The 26,019-nt window shown below is 45.6% G+C and overlaps 1 protein-coding gene across 3 annotated transcripts in view; it reads right to left on the reverse strand.

The window, feature by feature from the left end:
* Nucleotides 1-11,362: 11,362 nt before the first annotated feature.
* The window catches only part of RFX4 (regulatory factor X4), a 149,227-nt gene continuing 134,570 nt past the window's right edge, over nucleotides 11,363-26,019 (reverse strand). For all 3 annotated transcript variants that reach the window (XM_058673375.1, XM_058673374.1, XM_058673376.1), the window contains 3 exons: nucleotides 22,465-22,627; nucleotides 20,752-20,890; nucleotides 11,363-12,945 (listed from right to left, as the gene is read on the reverse strand). In XM_058673375.1, coding sequence (XP_058529358.1) covers nucleotides 12,673-12,945; nucleotides 20,752-20,890; nucleotides 22,465-22,627 — 575 coding nt within the window. In that variant the 3' untranslated portion in view covers nucleotides 11,363-12,672. The remainder of the gene's footprint in view (nucleotides 12,946-20,751; nucleotides 20,891-22,464; nucleotides 22,628-26,019) is intronic.

A 26,019-nucleotide genomic window follows, 5' to 3' on the forward strand; every position in this document is an offset into this window, starting at 1 on the left:
ACAGTCGTGGTCGGGGCGGTAGTAGGGGGCTCCCGTTTGCCAAGAGCCAGCTGCGTGCGATTCACTCCCCTCTGTTTCACCTGTGGTACAGCTCGCTTTCTCCCAAGTTCTTCCCGAAATGAGGCGAGCCTGTGGGACGCCCTGCACAGCTGAAAACAACCGTGGCATCAGTCCCTGTTTTCATGGCGTTTCCATTGTAGTGAGAGACCCCACAGTTTAGGTAGCGTTTTTATTTTTGTGAGGGAACTGGATCTTGGAGAGGTTAACATGATCAGATTCGCCAGTCTGGGAAACTCGTGCCTTTTCTGCGTTCCCAAGCTTTTTGGCAGAGAGTGGATAAATTCTTCCCTAGTAATGCCTGGTTTTCCACACTAAGCCACCTCTTACCACTCATTGTCTTTGATGCCTTTCTCTACAAGCTGCTTTTCTCAGCGGGGCTGAAAGGAACAAGAAAGAGGCAAAATATTCTGGTTGAGACTCAAAAAAAAAAAAAAAAAAAACTAACGTGCAGGAGGTGAGGTGATGGAGCCACTCGGGACTTCTGTGTTGTGCGCCATACTGTGCAGACGCTGGGAAATGGGAACGCACGCTCACGGCGCTTTGCATTTTGGTGGATTATACTTTTTCATGCAGACAGCATTTGTATATTTGTAGAGCTAGGTACCAGTGTAGGTCTTGCGTCTGCGATAGCAAGATTTTAATGTCTTTGGTCAAAGCACACTTACAAAGTTCATGGAATAGTTTCAATCCTTATGTAAAAGTAAGATCTTGGAATTTGCACTTTAGAGAGGTTTACCAAACGTTTTCATTTGCATGGTCTCAATGGGAGATTCCGTTGTATGCAATTGTATATACATTGATGTTACAGGAGATTGGATGTTCCCATTTTAGATCACGAAACAGGATCGGATGAATTAGGTAATATGAGGTAGGATTCGGCTATTTACATAACAAAGGGTTCAGATGGCTACTCTGTCCAGTACTGTATTAGGTGCTGAGTAACTATATTTTCATTTTGGGAGCAAAGGTCTTCCAGAGAATATTCACAATAAAGTTATCTCAGAAGAGATGTTCCTGTTAAAAAGGCTCTTACATATATCTTTGCAACGTCTGTTTGCCAGGAATATTTTTAGACTCTAACCTTGTACTTCTAAAAAGAGACTTATAAAAATGTGAAGCCACATGAGCTAACAGCTTGGGAAACTGTACTTTAGTCATTTTAATTAAGCATTAATACTCTGATTTTATAAATCAAAAAGAGCTTTGACTCTAATTCAAGTCATCCTTTGACCACTGACGAGACTCTGGTCCCAGAAAAATTAAGTGGCTTGTCCAAAGTCAATAGTTCAAAGCAGATTCTGGGAAGGGAGCCTAGACCAGCTAAATCCTGAGTCGCAACATCACCTCACCTCCTGCACATTAGTTTTGTTTGAGTCTCTCAGTGCTAGGTGCAGTCCAGCACTAACTCTGGGTCATGTTGGTGGGTAGGTATCGCAGCACCAAGGAGTCATGCTTTAGAGCCGGAGTAATCAAAGCAACAAATGTTTATCCACAGAGCATATCACAGAGTAATATGGTAATTTTACACATACATACAGCTAGAGCTTTGCTACTCTCAAAGTACCTTTACATGGATTCTCTATGCCTTATGATAGCTGAATAATCGAAGGTCAATAGGACAGGCACTATCTTCTCTTTACAGAGAAAAGGGAAGTTCATGGTGTTGATTAGCTTACTCATAAGCAATATGTCTGCTAATAAATGGCAGATACAGGTAAGGGCTAGCCGTGCACCAGACTCTGATAACATAAAATGTTATAAACTCTCAGAGGTAAAGAAAAAAAAAAAACACCTGCAAACAAATACTAGTCATTTATTTTGGACTTTGATATATCCTGCAGTGGCGTTTCCTCTTGCCATGACAAGGGGCTAGTTGGACTGTGTTAGTTTGTTAAGTCTTTAAGGGGCATCTAGTACTAACAGCTTTTATAATCCAATTCTTCAACATCTCTTCAGACATCTTAGGCAGAGACTGTTATGGGGTAGGCAGCTAGTTCAGGGTCACTAATTTGGAAGCCACTCTCCCCCCACCACCTAGGTGTGTAGTCTCTTTTGCCCACCTGTGACACTCACCTGTCATTACCTGGGACCTGAGAGGGGACAGTAGTGCATTGCTGCAAGCCCCCATGAAGGCCCATCCTAAGGAAGGGCTCACTGTTGGTCAAAGGGTTCTGGCACTCCCCAGCACCTGCTGTGTGTCTGTGTTCCTCACCCTCTGTTCAATGCTTGGGTGGGACAGTAAAGATGTTGATGCTAAGATGCTCTGTATTTCTAATTTGTGCACTTTCAAGAGTTCCAGGAGAGGTGAGGCCTAACAGTCATGGAATGTGGGCAGAGAAACCAGGAAAAGATGACTCTCAGCAGCTTTGTAAGTGTGCCCAGGTTGTTCGCTGTATGTCTCTTAGGATAACTTCTATTGCTGGGGAAGCTGGGACATAGATCTTCAGTTTAACGATTTGTTCCTCTTGGAGTTTCGATTCAGACTGGATTGCCATATGGACTTGTCATTGGCTGATTCCTAGTGGCCCTGTTATCACCAAGCTTGGTTAATAAAGACTCCTTAATGAACCCTAGACTTGTCTGGTGTGATCTCACTCACACTTCACAACAAGACAAGAAGCAGCAATTTCTAAACTAGATCTTTTGTTCTAGTCACTAGAGCTGCAGATTAGTTAAGAGAATTCCATTGCTTGAAGATTTTATCTGTCATTTAGCAATTACCACCCAGCCTGTAAAACCAAGTGATTGACCCAGACAATTATTCTAATGCTCAGTTCCACATTTGAATATGCTCATTCTTTAGATGAATCTATGAATGAGGGTGGAATTTGGACAAATGAGTATATCGCTTGGGCGTTACTGAAGATCCCTGTGTAGTTGATGTATTGATGCGGTCTGGATACAGGTGGTTTTAAAAGCTTCCCAGCTGGTTTGAGAAAGAAACCAAGATTGAGAACTGCTGAACCAGTATTCTGGCAGATTAATCACAAACCCAGTGTTTTAAAACGCTATCAGACTCACATGCATGTAAGTCACTGGTTAGTTGTTGAGAAATCAAAATGATCCGGCAAAATGGAAGCTGTTTTATTTCATTTTCTATCAAGAATGAAGTTTTGCGTTACCACATTGTTAACAGAGTTTTTGTTTTTTTTTTTTAACAACTGCTTAGTGCATAACATTGTCTTAGGCACCATAAAAATAAAATTAAGTAGAAATAATTGATTCTGTGCTTTGGGGATATAAGAAACAAACAATGCATGAGTCATTTTTACTGATAGGAACAAACAGAACAAAGTACTGTGCAAATCAAAATGAATCAGAGAAGCCTTGGAGAGGGAGAGGATGGTGGCAGGAGCATAGAGGGCTTCCAGGGGGGAAATGCTATGAGAAAAGAATCAGGAAACCAAAATTAACAAACTGCCTCAAGAGAAGTGATAGCAACTTAGCTGAACTTGAAAATCAGCAATGAGGATTTCTTAGAGGGCATTTTTGTCAGTAGAATAAGGAAAAGTTATCTGACAGATGCTACACTATCCGAGTTCAACTTGCAATTTTTTTCATTACCGAAAGCATTGCCTTATGATATCATGTAACATAGAATTGAATAGAATTGGGAGAAGAGGGAATGTTGCCGGCCAGCTTTAGCTCTTTACACGTATTTTACCTCTGGAGTTCACAAAATTATTTGGACTAGGTGATTTCAGGGTTTCCTTTTTTTGTTGTTTGTTTATTTTTTGTTTGTTTAAAAAAGAGAAGCAAATGTTTACACCCTGTGGCCAATACATAAGCATTCCATATCAGTATGCTTGGATTCAGTTCTGGGCTCTGGCTCCTGACTCCAGCTTCCTGTTGGTGCAAACCTTGAGAAGCAATAAGTGATGGCTCCAGTAATCCAGTCCTTACTTCCCACAGGGGAAATGACTTGCATACCTGGTTCACAGCCTCAGCCCCCTCACAACTCCTGCCATATCAGGCGTGAGGGGGTGAACCAGCACAATGCAGCATGTGCTGTTTTTCCATGTGTCTCTACCTCTCCGATTTTTTAAATTATTAGAGCTAAGCTTTCAGCATCTCTTTGAGTTCTATTCTCAGTATTCTAACCGCTAAAACTGAGTCCATGCCATTAATCTTTGACAAGTATACTTACAGCTATTCAATATTGACTGTCCACAGTAGGGCTCTCAAATTAAGCATATAAAATGGGCTCTGACCTTGAGAAATTTTTTTCTCCAAGAGCTGGAACGTAGGTCACACCTGTTTGCCTCTTGCAGAGTTAGAATCCCATCCAAACCCCTCTTGGGAGAACCTAGCACTTTGGGTGGCAGTGCTGTAACATGGTATATGAACCTTCGCTGGAAACTTGGAAAACCAGGTTTCTAGCCCCGACATAACAACGTAAGTCTTCAAAGCTGATCATTCGGCAAATTGCTTAAAACATCTTCTTGAAACCAGTTTCTTTTATGTCAAGGGAAAACCTGAGAGCCAACATGTCTCTGGGTGTACAGAGATAAGTCACCTGTCCTCTTTGGGCATTGGTTTTTCCAAACTGTAGTACACATAATTATGTGTATTTTTGCAGCATGTTATAAAGGTTGAAAGAAATGACTGTCAAATGGCAGAACTGGCCTGGAGTGGCCACGCAAATATTAGCTGAGCTGGAGTTTTTTGTTTTTGTTTTTGTTTTTTAAGTGCAGCCTTCATGAAGAGGCCATGTTACTTGTATGGAAACACAAACTGAATTTTCTTGTCTGCTGCTGTTTTTAACAACAGAACCTAACTCCATCTTACAGCTTTGGTCTTAAGCCTTGAAGTGAACATCCTTGACTCTTCTCCTGTAATACAGTTTGGAGATGCCAGAGGGTCCATCGTGGGTATCAGTAAGGACTCTAAAGCTCACAGTATTCCCTCCCCCATATCCGTGCCTGTGCAATTAAGTTTATTGAGATTCACAAGTCAGAGGAAATATATTCTCACAACCCTTCTTCCCACCACCTCCTCTGGCAGTAAAGCATTAATTTACTTACCAACATTTGATTAAACTCTTAAGGCCTAACCCTAGGAGGAGGTGGCACTGGACAAAGGATTATTGTCATTCATCATCAACACATTTCAGTCTTCCCTATGAGTTGCCCATGAGGGATTAGCATTTCACTGAAAAGAGGAGGACAGAATAAATTGCATCTACCGCCAAAGAACTGCCAACTCCTTTCAGCTGGGGGCACATACCAGGAGCTTTTCCCATATTAGTCAGCTTTATCTCAACTTTTGGGCAGTGCCTACATCTGAATTTCATGGGTTTCAGGGTCAGTCGAAACAGAATTGTTAGGGTTGTCGAGGTCAGAGTCCACTTCTGTCAAAGGCTAGTGACCTTAACAGCAAGAGGTAGCTAGCTCCCCATTTTGCTCCCTGCCTCCCCCCCACCTCCCATGGCTTCATTCTAGTGAATGCTTGGCTCATTGCGCCTCCCCTGCAGAGAGCTTTTTTTTTGACCTGGTAATAAAAAAAAAAAAAAAATCTTCCTGTGACCCGTTTTTGTTGTTGTTTATACATCACTATTGATTTTTTGTTCCTATTTGTCTATAGAAAAAAAAAAACCCAGTGTCAGTTCATGATCATATATTGGTTTATAGGTTCCTTAGGAAATGGTAGAGGAAAAGTTTAGTCTGCCTTTCACTTGGAGCAGAAGGCCACCTGGGGTGCAGGAGCCCGCCAGGAAACAGCCTTCATGGAGCACATTTTTTTTTCCTTCAGAATTTCTGAAACTCACTTGGAATCTGGCAAGTTCTATTAACATGCTCAAGGTGATTTAAAACTGCAAAGCTGCTTGGGGAAGGGGCAGGAGGGTAGGTGCAGTGGGAACAAAGGTAGGAAAGAGGAAGAAGACCATGTAGCACAGTAGAAAGTGCAGGGAGGGACTCAGGACTCATCTCAGATCCTGGTTCTGCTGCTAAAGCTGGGTGACTTTGGGCAAGGCAGTGACCTCACACAAGTGATTATACCACTGACAGGCATAGAGACTGTGAGACACAGGGATGGTGTCTTATGAGTGGTCCACAATGGACCCCAGGAACTGGGAACCTGCGTGGATTAGAGCCAGGGCAGTTTCAGAATTGTCCCCCACTCCTGTGTGAAGTGAGGGAAGAATCTTGCAGAAGGACTGTCTACCTTAACCGTATCTGGGTTCAGAAGAAGAAGTTTTGCAGGTTGCTGTGTCTGAGGGTGTAGCAGGTGCAGGACACCTTGGAGCCATCACTGGTAGAGACAGTTTGGCAGATCCTGCAGAATTCACCCAGAAGCTTGACTGTTAGGAAACAGTTATACATGCCCAACATTGGCCCATTCTCTCACCTCTGCTGTCACGGTCAGACCTCAACAGTTCATCATCTTAAAACAACTGGTTTTTAGCTCCTGAGGCATTTATGATGAGAAAGGGAGGGCTAAGACTGGGGAGTCCTATTTCTCCCGCCCACCATCTCCCTGTCACCCACACTCCTTTCCTAGCAACGGCTCTTTCTTCAACTTTTGTGGCCCACGTCTTCCGTCCCACCTCCAGCAGCAGCAGCAAAATAGGGGGGCGAAAAGGCCCGGTAGGGGGGAGCTGAGGTGCAGGCGGAGGAATGGGGGAAGAGTTGCCAGGAGGAGGCTGAGGCACAAAAGGTTCTGACCTCCTTGGAACAAGAGGAAGCCCCCAAGGACTGTGTCCAAGCTGGCTTAGTTTGGCAAGTGGCCAAGTAGAGAAGTCCTAGGTTAAGAAGTGCAGGCAGTAAAGTGACAGGGAGTTAGTGGCTGGGGTGGCAACAGAACAGCTCAGCTGAGAGAAAACTGTAAATATTGTGGGTGGCTGTGGAAGTCCAACTGCCTGCTCAGGGCACTACTGGGCACCCTGGACTGGCTGGCATGCTGTCAACAAGAAACTTGGGTGCATGCATATTTGGGGAACAGCAGTCTCTGAATCTCATGAACAGTTAGTGTTTCTCAAACTTAACTGCATATTAGAATCACCTGGAGAGCTTAGAAAACTGCTTATGCCAAAGTGGTTTAGACACTGGTTATGTTAACATCAGCATACCATATGAGCATCAGTTTGAGTCCTGGCTTTTCCACTTCCCATCCAGCTCCTTGCTGTTATGCCCGGGTAAGCAGCCAAAGATGACCTGAGTGCTCAGGTCTCTGCCACCTACAGGGGAGACCAGAATGAAGTTCTGGCTCCTGGCTTCAGCCTGGTCCAGGCTATTTCAGCCATTTGGGGAGTTACCCAGCAGATGAAAGCTTGCTTCACTGTCTTCTCCATGTCTCCGAATCTGCTGTTCAAATAAATAAATCTTTTTTTTTTAGGATTTATTTATTTTCACTACAAAGTCAGATATACAGAGAGGAGGAGAGACAGGAAGATCTTCCGTCCAATGATTCACTCCCCAAGTGACCGCAATGGCTGGTGCTGCGCCAATCCAAAGCTGGGAACCAGGAACCTCTTCCAGGTCTCCCACACGGGTGCAGTGTCCCAAAGCTTTGGACCATCCTTGACTGCTTTCCCAGGCCACAAGCAGGGAGCTGGATGGGCAGTGGAGCTGCTGGGATTAGAACCGGCGCCCATATGGGATCCCGGGGCGTTCAAGGCGAGGACTTTAGCTGCTTGGCCACGCCGCTGGGCCCAAATAAATAAATCTTAAAAAACAAAATACCATACTGATTAACATTCCTGCATCCTGTAATGGAGCACCAACCAATAAGGACACCATCTTTTTCAAAGCTCCCAGTAGTGGTGATCTGCATACCAAAGGCTCTTGCTTAAGCCTGAACTATTCACGGAGTCTTCAGAAATTTCATGGGAAATGTGTGGTATGGATTGCAAAACTTTGTGTACCAAAATTAGTTTATCTTCTAATTCCATTGTCTATCAGCTTTTTGAAGTTCCCCCATATGCCTTGTACATTTCAGAAAGCTTTCTTCCTTGGCTCCAAGGCAACCCATGGCAAGCTCTTCACAAAGGTAATGGGGGTATTTATACTATCCTCCTTCTTAGGATTTAATTTTTTTTAAATCTTGCAAGGTTGCTTTAAAGAGGCACAAGAAGTTAGAACAAATAGCATGTTTGTCTCTTCTCTCTTTCCTGCTCCACATTCACCACAGATGTCTGATTGATGTTTTATCAAAGCAAAGATTAAGGAAAGTCCTGAAGGGAGGGGGAAATTGTTAAGAGACCCCCAATCCAGAACTGTGCAAAGGAGGGAGGGGTTGGACCAGAGGAAGGGAGTGGATCTTTGTGATGGTAGTACAGGTGTATGGGCTGAGCTCTTGTGTGTAAACCTCAACGTTCTGGCTCTGCCACTGGAGCCTTTGCCTTCTCTCTCTGGCTGCTGTCCTGCATGAATGCCCGACTGCCAGTCCTCGTTTTTTCTGAGCTGTCCACCCTCCTCACCCAGATCTGCCAGCCCTGGTCCATCAGTACACAGACTATAATTTGGAATGTCATATTCATGTATCACAGCTGCTTGAGGTCCAGAATGGGGAGCTGACCCGTCCAGGGCCATGTGATAAGTGAAGCCTGAGCTCTCACCATGATTTCAGTCCCTTCCTCCACTGAGGTGACAGACATTTTGGGTTGATCTGCCTATGTTGCAGTCCCAGCAGAGCCACGCATTTCCCTTCTGTCTTGGCCTGGGGTACACTAGAGGCCTGACAAAGGACACAGCAGTGTGGATGCTTGAGAGCAACCACAGGCCTCCAACGTGGGTGAGCCATCCTGGCGACTGTCTAGGACTTCAGTCAGTTTCAAGCTGGCAGAGTCCCTTCCAGAAAACGTCTTAAGAGGGGAGTGTCCCTTTATTGCCAAGACTCCTCTGTTGTTCTGACAAGTGACTGGCCCCACTCCCAGCTTCCAACCTTGTCCATTCCCATTCTGGCAACTGGCTAGGGACCATCAGAGGGAGAGAAAGCAGCTTTGAGGCCTGTGCTCACAGCAGCTGTTGCCTTTTCCCAATTGGACCCTCCCCAGTTCCAAAGATACAACAGTGGGCACATCGGTAGTACTCTCAGCTCCCAAGAGATAGGTACCTTATGGTCCAACGAGAGCTCCCAGGCACTGCTGACCCACACTGAAAGCTGCTTTCTTTCCTGAGGTGCTGACAACTCCGTTCTTGGTTGTGCTGTGAGGAGATCAAATTCTCTCCTCTGCCAAGTTTCTGGAGTGGTCTTTTTTATTCTCAGAGACCCTCCTGATGGTAACTGGTACTGCCCAGAAGTTTGTTTAGTTAATGAGCTTATATTCTTATACATGGGTGATGTTTATTGGTGTCACCTGGTTAAAAGAATTTGACCATTACTTATTTGTGTTGTGCTTAATAAATCCAAAGTCAGATTTACTATATGGAGCACTAGCTTTGAGTCAGAAGAGAGTTACAGGTGTAGTCATTGTCAGGTTTATTGTACACATGGGCTAAATCTAAAATGTCACTCTTCTTTTTCCTTGTTTTCATATAAAACCAACGAATAAATTGTGCAAATGAATTCAACATCAGAGAATAAAACCCAATAGCTACTTTCTTTTTGTAGAATAACATAGCTAAGTAAATTTTAGGGTTTCTGTGTGTACTGTATCAATAATTTTCATGTTGAAATCATTTTTTTCAGGGAATTGGTTTTATAGCCTAGCAGGTAAGCTTCTGCCTGCAATGTTGGCATCCCATATGAGTACCAGTTCATGTCCCAGCTATTCCACTTCTCATCCAGCTCCCTTACAATGGCTTGGAAAAAGCAGCAGATGATGGCTCCTGGTTATCGTCTGGCCCAATCCTGGTCATTGCAGCCAGGTGGGGAGTCAGCCAATAGACGAAAGATCTGTCTTTCCCTCATTCTAAAACTCTGGCTTTCAAATAAATCAATAAATATCTTTAATAGAATTATTTTTAAAGATTTATTTATTTTTATTGGAAAGTCAGATATACAGAGAGGAGGAGAGACAGAAAGATCTTCCATCCACTGATCCATTCCCCAAGAGGCTGCAATGGCTAGAGCTGAGCTGATCCAAAGCCAGGAGCCAGTAGCTTCTTCTTCCGGGTCTCCCATGTGGGTGTACGGTCCCAAAGCTTTGGGCTGTCCTCAACTGCTTTCCTAGGCCACAAGCTGGGAGCTGGATGGGAAACAGGGCAACCAGGACACAAACCGGTGCCCATATGGGATCCTGGCGCATACAAGGTGAGGACTTTAGTCACTAGGCTGCCATGCTGGGCCCTAATAGAATCCTTTTTCAGGCATAAATATGTATGTAATAGTAACATTGGTCTTAAAAATGAATCGGGCCCGGCGGCGTGGCCGAGCAGCTAAAGTCCTCGCCTTGAATGCCCCGGGATCCCATATGGACGCTGGTTCTGGTCCCGGCAGCTCCACTTCCCATCCAGCTCCCTGCTTGTGCCCTGGAAAGCAGTCAAGGACGGCCCAAAGCTTTGGGACCCTGCACCCGCGTGGGAGACCCAGAATGGGTTCCTGGTTCCCGGCTTCGGATTGGCGCAGCACCGGCCATTGCGGTCACTTGGGGAGTGAATCATCGGACGGAAGATCTTCCTCTCTGTCTCTCTTCCTTTCTGTATATCTGACTTTGTAATGAAAATAAATCTTTTAAAAAAGTGAATCTTTCAAAATACAATCAAACACTCATGACTTTTTCATTGATATAAGCACTAGTACAACTTCTGGAAATCTGTGAGTTGCTCATAGATCCTGTCCGTAGATGCTCAACATTTTGGCAAAACACAATCATTTCACTTCTGTCATTCCTCCAAGTCTCAGAATTAAACTACAGTGCTGGGTAAGAATTTGCTAATAATTATTGAGCATCCAACAATGTGATTTTTCTGTTCCAGAAGTTTATTAGCATTTTAAAGCACTGCCCTTGAAATATCTTTACACCCAGTGATCATTAAAGTATAATGAACTAAGTATCATGAGACTTCTTAATGATGTTGATATTGAACAATAACATTCCCTGTAAGAGCAGACACTAGCCACTGTACAAACTCAGTATAAATTACTGCAAGGAGAACTGGTTCCCTAATAACCTGAGTCAGGCCATAGATGGGATACTTCATCATTATTCAAGGATACCATATGTGGCCTAGACACACTGCAATTTCCATTGGGTGACAAGATGATGGGGAACTAAGATAAGTACAACCATTCAAAACCACTTAGCTTTATACTGTCTGTTAAGTACTCAGAATGTTATTTATAATACATGTTTCTCTCTCTCTCTTACACACACACACAAAGAAGTCATATCGGATGCAAAATGAAAGAAATGAAGCAGGTCATTTCAATACTTTTTATTTGAGTGTGAAACCATTCATATCTTGCACAACTGTACAGATAAAACTATTTCCATTTTAGCCGTAGACATGATTATCACACGGAGTGGTGTGATCAAAGATTTTATTTACAGAACAATTGCTAAAACATCCGATGTCATATTTCCATTTATTTCTTACCCATAGGGTAATAGGTCCACCATAATTGCTTGGTGCATTTTATAATACAGAAAGAAAACCTATGTTAATCGCTAACAAACCTCACAAATTGCTACAAATCTGACAGAAAAATGCCTACGAAAAAAATTTCCAAAAGTACAATACAATTTTTTTATTTCCACACATACACAGAATAGTATAGGCTCAAAGGCACAGCTTTGAATTTTTCTTTCTATCAAAGTGTCGGAAATCATAGTCTTATGAAGGAACCATGAAAGTAATTTTCGTGCTTGCTGCTTGGAAACTTAAGTTTGGTCCATCCAATTTCACAAAGTTAACACAGTAGAATTGAGTGTGACACTCAATACCATAAATGCACATTCTCACAGAATTTAAAAGTCCCTCTCCTGTCTTTTGCTGACACTAACCATTGTGCAAACTCAGGACAACTCCTTGCATGTAGAAGAACTGGTCCCCTACGGACCTCAATCAGCTTAAGGCAATACAGAACAGGCCTCTTCCTTCTCGAAGCAGTGCTTACATTCCAAGACAATGCAGGTACTATGACAGACACCCGTACAACAAGGAATCTAGAGTTTCCAGTCACCTCCACTTATCCCTGGTGTTCCAGGAAGTAGCCATGTTACCAACAGGAGCATGGGAGGTGTAGAACATTGTACAGTAAGATGACAGACAGAAGGCAAGGTGAATGCTCTTGGAAAACGATGTGCCCATCCAAGAACACAAACCAGATTCCATTTCCAGTATCCATCCTTCAAGACTAAAGAGCTTTTGTCAATAGAAAATAAGTAGCTTACTGGGAGTCGTTGCCAATACAATACAAAGCAAAGTCATGGAATAGAGGGAAAAGGCACAGAATGGCCTGCCCGAGATAGTGCTCTATACAAACAGCCTGGCCTGGCTACAGGAACCCAATCCCACTGACTTTTAGTAAGTCCTGTTTTTGAACTAAAGTTTATTTATCCCACATTGAATCCCATTCTCACATTCATTAGGAAAACGGACACTGAGGGACAGCCCAAGAGTTATGCTGTATAGAGATAAAGTCTTCTGGGGGATGGGTATTGGGTTTATTATTATTATTATTAATTATTATTATTAATATTAAATAGGGATTTTCCTATAATAGCAGTCATTTAGCCCATCCTGTGGAGGCCTCTCCGTTGATATAAGCAAAGCCAGGAAAGTGTTGCATGTGCTCGTACTCAGAATTCCTACGCGTGGTCAGGGGTGTGTACATGTCATTAGAATTTCCATACCTTGTGGAATGCACAGACGGACTTGTGTAGCACGTGTTGGCTGTGGGCACTTCGGGCCATCGGGGAGTAACCTGGGCAGGATGCAGTCTGGGAGTACTGCTCATCAAACAAGGCTCCATCCGGGAAGTGGGGCTATTGAAAGGGTACTTGTTGAGGGGAAAGAAATTCCATAAAGTTATAATTAGCTTGAAGTTGCATTTAGACAAATATCAGTCACGTTTATACTTCAATTTCCTAAGATGCCAGGCATGAAAGTTGACAGACAGGAATCAGTGAACTTCAGCAAGATTGAACTTTGCTAAAGAGAAGTCATCAACAAGAGAAATTCAATGGGTTCATAGCCAGAGTTGGGGTAGTGTTCACCTAAGCAGTAATAAGAGCTTTGTGCTCCAAACCTGGACTATTTTTGAGAAGTCAAAACCAAAACGAATAGCAGCCTCACTGGGAATCCACAAGTGTGTGTGCATGCGCCTGCTGGTAACAGTGTGTCCAGATAACTATGCAGGGTTAGATGGTTCGGAGTTTTATCATTAGCTATGGAGGGGTGACAGGTCCCGCTCTGTCAGCTGAACAGAACAACACTGCCAAGTACAACACAATGACATTGTTAAAAATAGCATTTTACAGCTGAATTCAATGATAAATTGCAGCCTCAAAGCAGCCTGTGGAAGAGGAAGCGAGTCAAGAACTTCAAAGATTATTATTAGTGCTTATCATTTACACAGCATCTTTCTTTTTGGTTCACTGTTCCCTGATGTCCTGGAAGATGACACTAGTAGAAAATGTGAATTACTGGGCTTGGGATGGATTGAAAGGAAGGAGTCAGGATTAAGCCCATGGGGTGAGAGTCAAGGTTGGGAGGGGACAGAGGAGGCTTTTGTGCAGGTTCCAAGAACAGGTGTTAGTAGCTGCAGGAAGAGGTGAGGCTGTTCTGGAAGGGATTAGGAGTAAGAGGGCTGCTTCTTCGACATTCTTTACTGTTACCAAAGAGCTATGCAAATAAGGCCCTTTGAGGATGATCACAGGGCTTGAAGGGAGGGGGTGGTTTAAGTCCCCTTTGAGAGTCCCCACTTTGCAGAACAGTTAGCACAAAGATGTCACTGCTGTGGTGAGGGGCACCCCAACAAAAACAGAAGCCAATCAACCAAGATGGCCAGGGCAGCGAGGAGGAGACAGGGTGTGTGCGAATGTGTGAATTCTTGTGCTTCCCATCTGTCTTCCCCGACAGTTGGAGAGTGCAGACCCGAAGGATTAGGTGGGAGGCTGCCTCCTGGGAAGGAGACAGACAGGCTGAAGCCTAGACAGTGCAGAGAAGGGGTTCTGACAACAATGGCCACTCGCCGGAGTCTGTGTGGCCAGAGGGAACTGCTCTGCCTCTTTTGAGTGGGAGCCCACGGGGAGCAGGGCCAGGATCTGGGGCCTGAAGCATGTGAGGAGGGCTGGCTCTTCCAAAGCAAAGGAAGAGAGACTCCAACTCCCTAGCAGTGAGTGGGTTTCCTCCCTCTAGGACAACATGCCTTACAGAGCACAGCGTAGCTACTTTCTAGCCAAAAGAGCAGTGAGCAAAGGGGGAGGGCAGAAGTAATGTCTGGGAACTCAAGGGAGAAGGGACCAAGGGCTGTTGCCAAGGTGACTACAGACCTCGTGCCCAAGGTTTTCCTAATCCCAAACCAGATCTGAAGCCAGTGTGTGTACACATGTGCTGTGCATTTAGGGCACCAACCGGATGGCCTCAGGCCTGCATGGCAGCATTCTAGCCCAGGACCCATTCTAAAGCAAAAGAAATTGCCCTGCCTGAGAAAATAAATCCTAAGTGTATTAAGCAGACCACATAAAGAAATATTATTAGAAAACAGTCTTTTCATTGCTGTCCCCACAGCCCATGGTGTCCTCCCTAGCATAGAGGTCCCCTTGGGTCCTACAAGTACCCCTCTACCTAGAACCCTCCTCCACCCCCTCCCTGCCACCTCCTGGCACACCTGCTTTTTTTGTCATTCTTCTGATCTTAGCTCAAATGGATATCCTGTCTCAAGAAATAACACTCCACCTTCCATGTTGCAGGCCAGGGGACTTACCATCCTGCTTGGCAGCTGACTCTTGCTGCTGGTGAGGGCCTTACCCCTCAGCATCTGCTGAATCATGTTTGGGAAGTGAACCTAGAAAGTACACCAAGGGTTGTACAAGCTGACCCTATGCCACAAGTGAGAAAATTAGGACCCAGGAGGTGAAGCATCCTGTCTAATGTCACAGAGCAAGCTAACACAAGAGCCAACCAAAAGACCCAGTCCTGGTAGGATATGTATTCCCTCTCTCAAGCTAGGCCAACCTGCCACTATGTAATTACGCTGGAGTAAGAGTGCTCCAAAGCCAGTCCATGCAGTTTTAATCTCTCTGTTACTCTTCAATAAGCTCCCACTTACCCTACCAAGCAGCCGTGGGGTCTTAGAATTCTGAGCTGGCCCCAGCTTGCTGAATCTGCCTTGGCTTGTGTAGGTAAAATGTCACAGGATGGATTTGGAATGTTTTCCCTGAAGAACCCAAGAGAGTGTGGCTTTTGTGCCTAGTCAAGGACCCTTGGTGCAGCTGTGCCCAGGGGTTGTGTCATAGACTCAAAAGAGTAATTGCCTGGAAGTGAGATTGGCCTAAAATATCTCCAATGTGACAATAAAATTCTGTTACCACAGAATCCAGCATGGAAAGTTCTGTCCCGTTAGGTCAGCTAATTGCAAATGAGTCAGTGCCTCGTCTTCCCTGTGGTGAAGAGACCATTGAAAGGCGACATGGCCATAGTGCTGCTGACCCAGCCTGCTGGTGAACGCCACCAATGAGGCTTCTATTTAGCCTGGTGGGAGTGACAGCGCCTCACCTTTCACACTTTACATCCGCTGGCATGCAGGGTCCTAAAGCAGGCTGGGCACAAACCCTGGGGTCTGGAGTTGCCTGACTGGAATAAAGGCGCTTTTTGTTGAGGGCCCAGAACAGGAAGTTACCATTCTCTGGGTCAAGTCACACCACTGTTGCTACTGATTTTAGAATGGCGCTTGGTCACCAATGAGAAGGGTGGGCAAGGGGTCCGTGTGTGTGTGTGTGTGTGTATAGGGGGTGTCAGTTTCCCTTCAATGGCTGCTGTGGCCTAAGTCCATCTCAGCTGTGACTGACTCTTAGCCTATTTGGAGCCGTCCTAGGAAGTTCTATTTTGAGAAACAACTCCCCACACCAAGGCTGACTTTCCTGCCCCAGGAGAGGGAAGAATGAGCGCTTTATCCCTGACCCTTACCAAGCGGGCTGCTACTTGAGAGAGAGGAGAGAGGTGGCCCAGTCAGGAGCACAAACTGTTTTCCTATGAAAGGCAGCTCTCACCGCACCAAAGAGGACTAGCAGGCGGGAAAAGAACATCACTCCCCCGGAATGTTTTTTCAGACCGTCCACATCTGCTGAGCTTGAAGGGCCAGGATTAAGTGAATGTGTGTAGTGAATTTTCCAAACATGTTAGCTGTTATTCATGTTCTTACTCCACTGAGACTAGGGGGAGCATGGTCTATCGGTGACAGGAAGAGCCTTCATGCCTGGCCATCTGGTCCCACCTCTAGTTTTACAGTGAGGGAAGAGAGGTCAAAAAGTAACTTGGTACCAGAGTCGGGATCCATTCATTCATTCATTCATTCACCCACCCCACTGACAAGTATCTACTAATCACACACTCTGGGCGAGGGCCTGGGACATATAATGATGCAAAGAAAGAGCTCGGATAGTGAGACGGACACAAAGTAGTGTGTCATTACACAAGATATGATCATACCTGTAACAACAAATGATAGAAAGAATATAGGAAATAACATGAGGATGGCCCAGGTCCACGTTCTAAACTTTTTACTCACTTGACCCTCACAACAACTCTATCAAATAGGTAGTATAATTATCCCCATTTTTCACATGATAAAGTTAAAACACTGAACTAAACAGAGGCAGAAGTGAAGTTTGTATATAAGAGGTCTGGCTATATCATAAGTCTTAAAGCATTGTGGCCTTCAATTTTGTTTTACTCTTTGGCCCACAATCCCATCCAGAAATGGAATACTGCAAGTAAACCCTATGGCCCTGGGTGGGTGTGTGGGCCAGGCTGCTGGCAATTCTGTGATAGGTGGTGTTGGCCTGGCAAGGCTGGGCCTCGGCCGTGTAGAGGAAAGCTAAGGGACAGCTTTCTCGTCTACTCTGAGCAGACTTGCCAGAGAGTTCCTGGATGGTCACGTGGCTGTTAAGCTCCAGGTCCCAGTCCACAGTCCTGGCTGCCAACTAGGTAGAGGAGCCACACGCACATACAGAATGAGGCTCAGACATATGCTGTGGCTGTCTGTTGGCTTTTTGGGTAATCATAGAATTGGAAGTCTGAGAAAGGGCAGGTGACAACATTCCTTGTACATTTATTCTGATATTTTTAGGAAATAATTCAGGCCTTACACTGAACCCTCAATTTAGCTGACTCCCCAGTCTGGAAGTTAAGAAAATTCATACAGGTCTGTAACACTTATCTGTTACCCAAGAAGGCATATGTTGTATAAACTAAGTATGAGGGGACTATGAAGATTCAAGAAGAATTCATATTATCTTTTAATACCATTTTCTACAACTTTGTTGAATCTCGCCCATAGTATAAACAAGGACACACATATTCTATTTCAAAAAAATCACTTAAGGCTATTTTGAGCATATCCATGCTGGGGTGCATAGAATTAATACCCCGGTAGATGCACATGCCAGGTTTTTAGGGCAAACCTAACAGGCATCAGTGTGCAGAAGGCAGTCTCAGTTGCTCCTTTGCTGATGACTAATCGCCTTGCATTAGCCAAATCACATAATTGCAATTTTTCTTCAATTGAGATTGACCTTGTCCCCAGTGAGTCTCATATAGTGAAGTGTGACATTCAAGTAGGATCGAAGGAGCTTGATCTCTGCTCCAGAAGGCTAAAACTAATTAGCCATGTAGTAGATTTTTCCCCCCAAATACTCAATTTCAAACCAAAGAACCAATAAAGGAAAGATAAAAGGAACTTTGGGTGTGTGCTGCTACATTTGGGCAACTTGAAATTATGTTGAGAATAGTAGCAATAATTCTTCATCCCCCAGAATCCAGCAGTATTCCATACCACCTGCTTGGGTTGGGGTTGAGAGTTGGACACAGTTGCATTTGAGTCTGTTTTGTCATTTACTGAATGTTTGGCCTACAACACATAGCCTACCGAGGATATCTCTTCATCTTTAATAGCTGGAGAGAGTGCCTTCTCCCCAAGGGAGTTATGGGAATTCAATGAACCCGTGTATTTCAGAGGGCCTAAAACAGTACTTGATGCATAAATGTTAATTTTTTTTTTGAAAAAAGGTACATTTTGAACATTGAACTCACTCACTACTGTGCAGAGCTATGAAAGGACAAGCTACTTTACGGGTGGAGACTAAGGTATGACCATCAAGTAGAAACTGTGTGTGTGTGTGTATGTGTGTGTGTGTGTGTGTTGGGGTAAGAGTGGCAGAGGCCCTGGTTTGAGGGCCACAGGGTACAGCCAGAGAGAGGCAGGCCAAGAGCCCTATGGTCTCTCACACCTCATGTGGATTCCAGGGGTTCTTCCCTGGGCTCTCACTTAGGATATGGATATATATATATGTATGTTTTGAGAGAGAGGGAAAAGGAACCATCTCATATTAAGACCAGCTATTAAATGATAGTGTTGCAGTTGTGGGTGTTGTGGCTTCCACAGTGGAGGGAACAAACCTATCTTTGATCACCAGAGACTGCCAGGGCCTTGAGGAGATCTTGGCTTCTTTTTGTGGCAATGGCTTTAAAAATATCACCCCAGAAAACCAGCTCCTAAAATTTCCTGAGTTGGGCTAAGGGTGGGAAAAAAGCAGGATGATAATACAGGTTTTGTGGCTTGGTACCGTGCCCCCCAAGGGGACTCAAGCTCTCCAAAGCATACTCAACTTCTCTCTCCTTCCCTACTCTGCGCCCAGAGGCAGCAGCAATGCACCCAGCAGCCAATGCAGGAACGACTCAGGGAGTGAATGGACCCACAGCTTGGAGTGCACAGAGGGTAACCTAACCTATAGCACCAGTTCTAGGTCACTCAGCAGCTCACAGTGAGGGGACAGACTTTGCTCCCTAGGGAGGCAGTACCTGAGGAGCTGGCATCACTGAGTGACGCAGTTTGAGACCTCTAATGAATGCCCCAGGTGATGATTTAGTGGAATCAACCTCTCAGCTTGTCTGGGGACTTACGCAGAGCTCCCCTTGGGAATGCAGATGGAAATCAAAACAGACGTCTGTTTGCCCCTAGCGCCCATGTGTTGTGGATACATTCTCCTCGGTGCCCACCTTCGGAGGCACGTGTGCATGCTAGTGGCTGATGTAACTGCAGCCTCTGCCCTGGCTGCTGTCCTGTTCTCTCTCCTAAAGCCCTGAGAGGGCTTTGGAGCAGAGTCCCCTGCCTCCACAAGTGCCCCTTTCTGGTCCATCCTAGTTGGGGGTGGGGTGGGAAGCTGATCGCTCTCTTTCTTAGCCATAACTATGATCTTACCACTCCCTGGCTCAGAAACAAGTCATGGCTTCCTATGCCTGCCAAACACAGTGTGCCTGCTGGGCACACCATGCTATGGTTCATGCCAGTGCATGAGCAAGTTGCTGTGGTCCCACTTCTTCAGCCAAGGTTATCCAGAGGCCTGACAAGTATCTGTCTTAGAACCTGGCACGCAAAAGTGTCTGGAAAGAATGTTTAGCTGTTCTTTGTGATGGGTTCTGTGACCTGAGGATGACAGACTCAATCTTTGCCTTCAAGAGTCTCCAAAGGGAGTCAGGCAGAAGAGTCACTGGTGATGAACAGAATGTAAGGTAATAAGAAAGGAAGACACTAATAAGAAAGGAAGCCCGGGAATGGCGTCCAGTAAGGTCCCAGAGGAAGAAAGCAGAGTCAGACAGGTGTGGAAGAGACTGGGGAAGACTCTAGCTGGAAGGAATGGCATCTTAAAAACATGCACACCTCAGAGCAGGCACAGCACCTGCATGGCTGGGGGCAAAAGAGGGCTTGGAAGGTAGCCCACAAAGGTAGGGCATCTGGGGAATTGAACTTGACCCTGAAAGCAAAGATAGGATAAAAAGGGAGGGTGTCATGGTCAGTTTTTTTCTTCCCTTTTTTTTTAAAAGACTCCACCAATTGCAATATAGAGAATAAACCAGAAATGGGACAAGTTTTAGGGGCTTAGAGAGACCTCCAGGAAGGCTCCTTGTCTTTGTCTCAGTTGGAAATGCTGAGGGCCTGAGCTGAGGCTAGGACAGCAGGTGTGTGGCCACATTAACGGCATAGAAATGAATGGAAGGGGAAACAAGTTCTGTTTGGGGCCAGTGCCTAGGAAAGCATGTAAGGAGGAGTTTGCCTGGTCCTGGCCTTCCTGGGCCCATCCCATTTCCCCTCCACACAGGCCACAAGATGGGCAACTAGTGTGAGACAGGTGATGTGGGATCCAAGAGTGATGGGATTTCATGGAGATGGATCTGGTTAAGATTAGATGTGTGAATGAAAAGAACCAGGCCTGGGGCAATGAGAGACCAGTTGAAATGATGCCGTCAGTTGGTCCTCATAGGTTTCTGTGACAATCTGCAGCATGAGGGTGGTGATGAGAAGCAAGGCCACAGGCCCAGCGTGTGGGTGGCTGACTGAGCGAGGGCAGCAGAACACGTGGCTGATGGGATGAGAGGTCAAGAGAGGACAGAACTAAAGAGCACACAAGTGCAAAGAATGTGGACTGTGGATGCAGGCCGAGCGTCCACTGCAGAGCAGAAATGTCACTGATGGACTGTCCTTTCCTGGGGGTCACACAGGCAACATACACTGTATACAGAAAGTACTCAATAGTTGTTCTAAGTTGACCAGGCTTGGCCCAGGCATACAGAAGCACAGACTCACCTGTGCAGAGCTCCGGTGGTAAGGGGCATAGTGGAGTGGCCCAGAGATGGCTGTGTCATGAGGAAGGGCTGGGTACTGGCTCTGCATTGGGTGAGGATGCTGGTTGCCATAACTCCCATAGTTGTAGCTTCCCGTGTATCTACAACGGAGAACAAACCCATTTGATAACCTTTAAAAATCCAGTTCACGCCCCCCCCTTTTGCTGTTTGTCGTCTTCTTTTGGTCCCTTGCCCTCTCTACTTTGTGGCCCTGCTGTGCTGACTTTGAAACCCCAGGCTGACTTCCTTCTCCCTCAGCACACCTGCAGCCTACCTCCCTCACCACCCAGCAAGCACTCAGGGAATGAAGTCCAGCCCCGAGCAAAACATAATTAATGATGGAAACTTCTCTGTGTTGTGTTGTGAAGTCCCAAATTACATCCTGAAGCCAAATAGAAAGAAAAAAAAATACTTAGGGATTTATCAATCTCTCCTGGACAAAGCACTGTGACTCAGCTGAGCATGCGTGAGACCCGGGTTCCAGGCCAGGCTCCACCACTTTGTAGCAGAGTGCCCTTGTCCTTGTTGCTCATCTGTAAAGATACTGCACATATACACTGACGATCCCACCTAGGAACACACTGTGCCACTCACAGGCCTCTGTCCACATGGGCCGTCATCGCAGTCACCCTTAGAACATCTTTAAGCAAAGATGCCCATGAAGGCTTGCCTGAGTGTTTATTTTGTGTTTCATGCAGTCCAAAAACTCTCTGAGGCACTTTTCTTAGAGTCCATTCCAAATGTATCAGAAAGTCATACAGAAGTTCCTCAGAGGAGGTAATGACTGCTCTCTTGAGCATTCGGGGGCCTGGAACCTACAGGAAAGTACAGCAACATCCTAAGCCGTGCCTGCCCTCAGGATCACTGCCTTGCTGCTGGCCACTTGTGTGCAAGGATCCCAAGAGGCCTCTCTTACACATACACACACACAACCGCCCACACCTACCTGGTCTGTTGACAAGTGGCCTGGGATCCTGCTGCCACGTGGCAGCATGTCCCTATATAACATGGTGTTTTCTTAGAACCCTGCCTGTCATTTATCATAAGGTCAGCATCCCAATAAAGACAGTGCTTAGTGGCAAAAAGCCACTAATTCAGGTTGGAATAGATTTGTGGTCTAATCATCACCACGATATCACTGTACAATTATGGGCAAAACAAATGATTGTTTTATCCAGGGTACAAAGTGCCACTGGAACCCTGTGGTAACTTCGGCCCTCACATAGGGGCCCACTCCTCCAGAGAGACACAGAAGACTGGGCCCTATTATGAAACTGTAGAGGTTGCAAGGGCACCCAAGGGAGCTGCTGACAGGGGCTTTTGGTTGAGGCTCTTATGGAGTGAAGAAGGACACAGGCTCTGGGGTTAACAGGTTCTCAGGCTGGGTACCAGCATTTGCCAGTGATGGGATCTTGGGGACCAAAGTTAATAAGCCAAGCCTCATTTTCCTCCTCTGTAAAATGTGACATGAGGCCACGGACAGCTGTCTACCCACCTGCTTGTTAAGGGGATTGCAAGGGACAGTTATACACAGAAGGATGCTGGGTGCTTCTCCTGTGAGAAGTCAGCAAGAATACTTGCTGTTCTTACTAAAAACAGCTGTGAAGCAGACTCCCCCTCCCCCTTTTCCATCCAATGTAAGAGTCAGGGAACCATCACACGAATAGTCACCTACCCGTGCTCCTCCCTGTGGGGGTAGACCGGTATCCTGTGGGTGACCGAGGAAGGGGGCATGTGTGTGCTCCTCATGCAGGGCAGCTGTTGCGAGTTCTCCGCTGGGGAGCCAGCAGCTGTCGTCACTGTGTATGTTAGAGACCACGTGTAGGACTGCATCGCTCCTGCAGAGACAAGTTGAGATGCACGGGTTCTTAACAGTTCAACACATTCACGGTTTCCCATGACTCTTAGCTGCAGGCTGAAATCTTCACAAAGCACGTGTCCCTGCCCCTTGTTGATCTCACCGGAAGTGTCCCTGCCGTTGTTCTGTCTGAGGTCTCCTTCTCTCTAGAGTGTCAGAATCCCCAGCACCACAGGGCCTTGCGCTGTGTACACGCTATTTCTGCTGCCTGGAATCCTCACTCTTTGTTTAGCACTACTCACTCATTTCTTTGTCCTCATCTCAGCATGGGTCAGCACCCTCACTGCACTGGGCGCCTTCATGACACTACTGCTATTCGAATCCTGTCCCCCTGGGTGAACATGATGTGGTTAATGCCTGTGCCACCATGACTGGAACCTCCAGGGGAACAGGGGCCTCGTGGCTTCTGTTAACCATCACACCCCTGGTGCTCAGTATGGAGCGGGGTGACCAGAAGGCATTCAATAACATTTTCAAAAAGAAAGAAGAAGAAGCGGAAAGAAGGGAGAGAGGAATGGAGGGAGAGGAGGAGGAAGGATAAAGGCAGGCAGCAGCAGTGTCGCCCCAGCAGGCACTGCAAATTAACTTTTCAACACTCAACTCAACAGGTGTTAAGGATCCAACAAATTGCTTTAAGCAATTTAAGCAGATTATTGGGCTCTGCCTGCCCAGCGCTTTTTGAAGATTATAGACAGTGACCTGGATGGTGACCTAGCCCATGCATATTATTAATTCCATTTATTTCCTTTTAATTGGATACCTTGAACTACTTGAGTTTGGTGGGAGGAAAAACTTGACAAGATTAAAAGCCCTCAAGATGCTTAAAATTTTGTGAAATGATTAGATTTTTTTAATTTATTTATTTTATTACAAAGTCAGATATATAGAGAGGAGGAGAGACAGAGAGGAAGATCTTCCGTCCGATGATTCACTCCCCAAGTGAGTCGCAACGGCCGGTGCGCGCCGATCCGAAGCCAGGAACCAGGAACCTCTTCCAGCTCTCCCATTTGGGTGCAGGGTCCCAAAGCTTTGGGCCATCCTCGACTGCTTTCCAGGCCACAAGCAGGGAGCTGGATGGGAAGTGGAGCTGCGGGGATCAGAACTGGCGCCCATATGAGATCCTGGGGCTTTCAAGGCGAGGACCTTAGCCCTAGGCCACGCCGCCAGGCCCGAAATGATTAGATTTTTAAAAGGCAATTTAAGACATTGCTCTCAGAGCATGCCCCACATCCGGGACTCGGGGTGGGCGGGAAACCGGGTGGGGCTCCTCCCTCAATATCCCCCTTTACCTCAGATACAAGATGGAAACAATATGGACATAATAGTATTACCCACTTCCCTATCCCCCTGAACCTTTTTTTCTTTTTCTTTCTTTAACTGTAATTATAAAAAAAAAAATTTTAAAAGATGTTAACATAATGAAAATAATCAAATCCAATTTGGAAGACAAGAGGATCCAGGATTCAACAACCCTTTTTAGGCATATGGAAAGCTGAAGGACTGGTTGGGGGAAACCATTTCTGAAGCGCAGTAGAGGAGGAAACTTGCACCTTAAAGTCTTAATTTTCTGCAGCAGACCGTTTCTATCTTAAAATCCCACCCACTCCATTCTATGGACTTGGCAGGTAGAGCGGGAGAGTAGCCGAACTGGTGTGGAGCAGCAGGAGGAGGCAGGGTTGGTGGATCAGAAACTCCGTGAATACTGAGTAGCCTTCAAGGAATGTGCCATGGAATCCTATTTGAAATACGTTGGTTTATTATTAAAAGAACTCTGTAGTGAGCCCTTTGTGTATTGGAGAATTTTTCGGAATGTAAATAATGTCCTTTTTGACAAAAAGTCATTCTAAGAGCCTGAAAGGGGAACACCATTTACTGAGCATCTAATACATGCCAGGCATTATGTGAAACATGATCCCCACTTCATAGAGGAGGAAAACTGAGAGCTTACCTCACAAAAACTTAAGGGAGTGGTAGCACGTAGAAACACAGAAATCCAAGAAGAGAACATCAAAGCAGGAATGAGAGAGAACACAACTGGAGGCAAAAAGTGCAATCAGGAATGAGCAAAGTGTGTGCTGCCCAGGGCCTAGTGCCTCCTAGAGGTGAGCCTTGAACTTGATTCCAAGTGTTCTAGGGTCTGGTGCTAAAGGGAAACCTGACCAGGGAGGAGTATAAGCTAGTATAAGCAATCTGTTCAGGAATGCGTTGTCATTGGGATTGTGATCCAACAGGTGTCATCAAGAGGCCAGGTGAACTCTTCAGCACTCGGTCTCAACAGTTCCCTCACAATGGACTTGGTCTTGAGTCAGCGGTTATGACTGCTGTTCTTTATGTCAACACTTACTGCAGGCTGGTCACATCACAAAGAAGCCCAGTTCCATGGCGGCACTGAGTGTTAAATAGCTTGCCCACGTCCCAGGTTGAGCAGGCTGGTGGCCCAGCAGAGCTCTAGTGTCCCTTTACTCTGGGTACCGAGCCTGCTGTGCAATTTGCGGTCTGGGCAAACCTTTGCCAAACCTTGCTGAGCATCGTCTTATCACCTGTGACGCAGGACTGATGTCATGATGTCTGCCTTTAGGACTATTGTGCAGATTAACTGAAATATTACAGGCCAAAGGGTCTGGTCCTGACCCTCAGGATCGCTTTCTTAGGATCCAAGTTATTTTCATAGGAGACCTTTCTAAAGTAAGAATTTCTACATTTCTCATTTTAGATCCTAGAAAAGAAAGGGCAAGTTTTCCAGGTCTGATTCTATATCCAGGAATGAAAACCTGTGAATAGCAATAGTGATTTCACCAATTACAGTAAACTTCTAGACATGCTGCTCCTCAACATCTCTAATGTTCTTACTCAAGTACCCCTTCCCGCCTTGATGCTTCCCCTGGGTGATTGATCAGGCATGATTGCCATCCTGCTTTAAAACTTCATTGTTAGGATGTAAAAAAGAAATATTATTCTTTTTAATGCACATTATCTCAAGGTAGTGGGATGGAGGATGATTTTTTTTAAATTTGCTCTTCATTTTGTTTATCTATTTTTCTGTAATGAACTAAGTATTGTTTCTGTAAAAAAAACACTAATAAAATGGACTGTACAAATTTTGCAATAGGAAATTGAATAGGAGAAGTTTGGGAGAACAAGGAGCCAGCCACAACAAGGAAAGCCTTAACCCTTTGAGCCCCAGGCCCTTGCGGGGGGCACTGTGAGGTCTGTGGAATTGAAAGGGGGGCAGTCAAGGAAGCTGGAGGCCTCCTGATAACACCCATCACCTGTGAGAATGCAGCAGCAGCAGTTCCTTTCACAGGAGCCCCTGGAGCCCTGCAACTGTTCCTTATTCATCTCTGTGTCCCCAACAGAGGCCCTGCCAAGTAG

This window comes from Ochotona princeps, chromosome 15 (genome assembly GCF_030435755.1).
Source record: "Ochotona princeps isolate mOchPri1 chromosome 15, mOchPri1.hap1, whole genome shotgun sequence".
NCBI classification, from domain to species: domain Eukaryota; kingdom Metazoa; phylum Chordata; class Mammalia; order Lagomorpha; family Ochotonidae; genus Ochotona; species Ochotona princeps.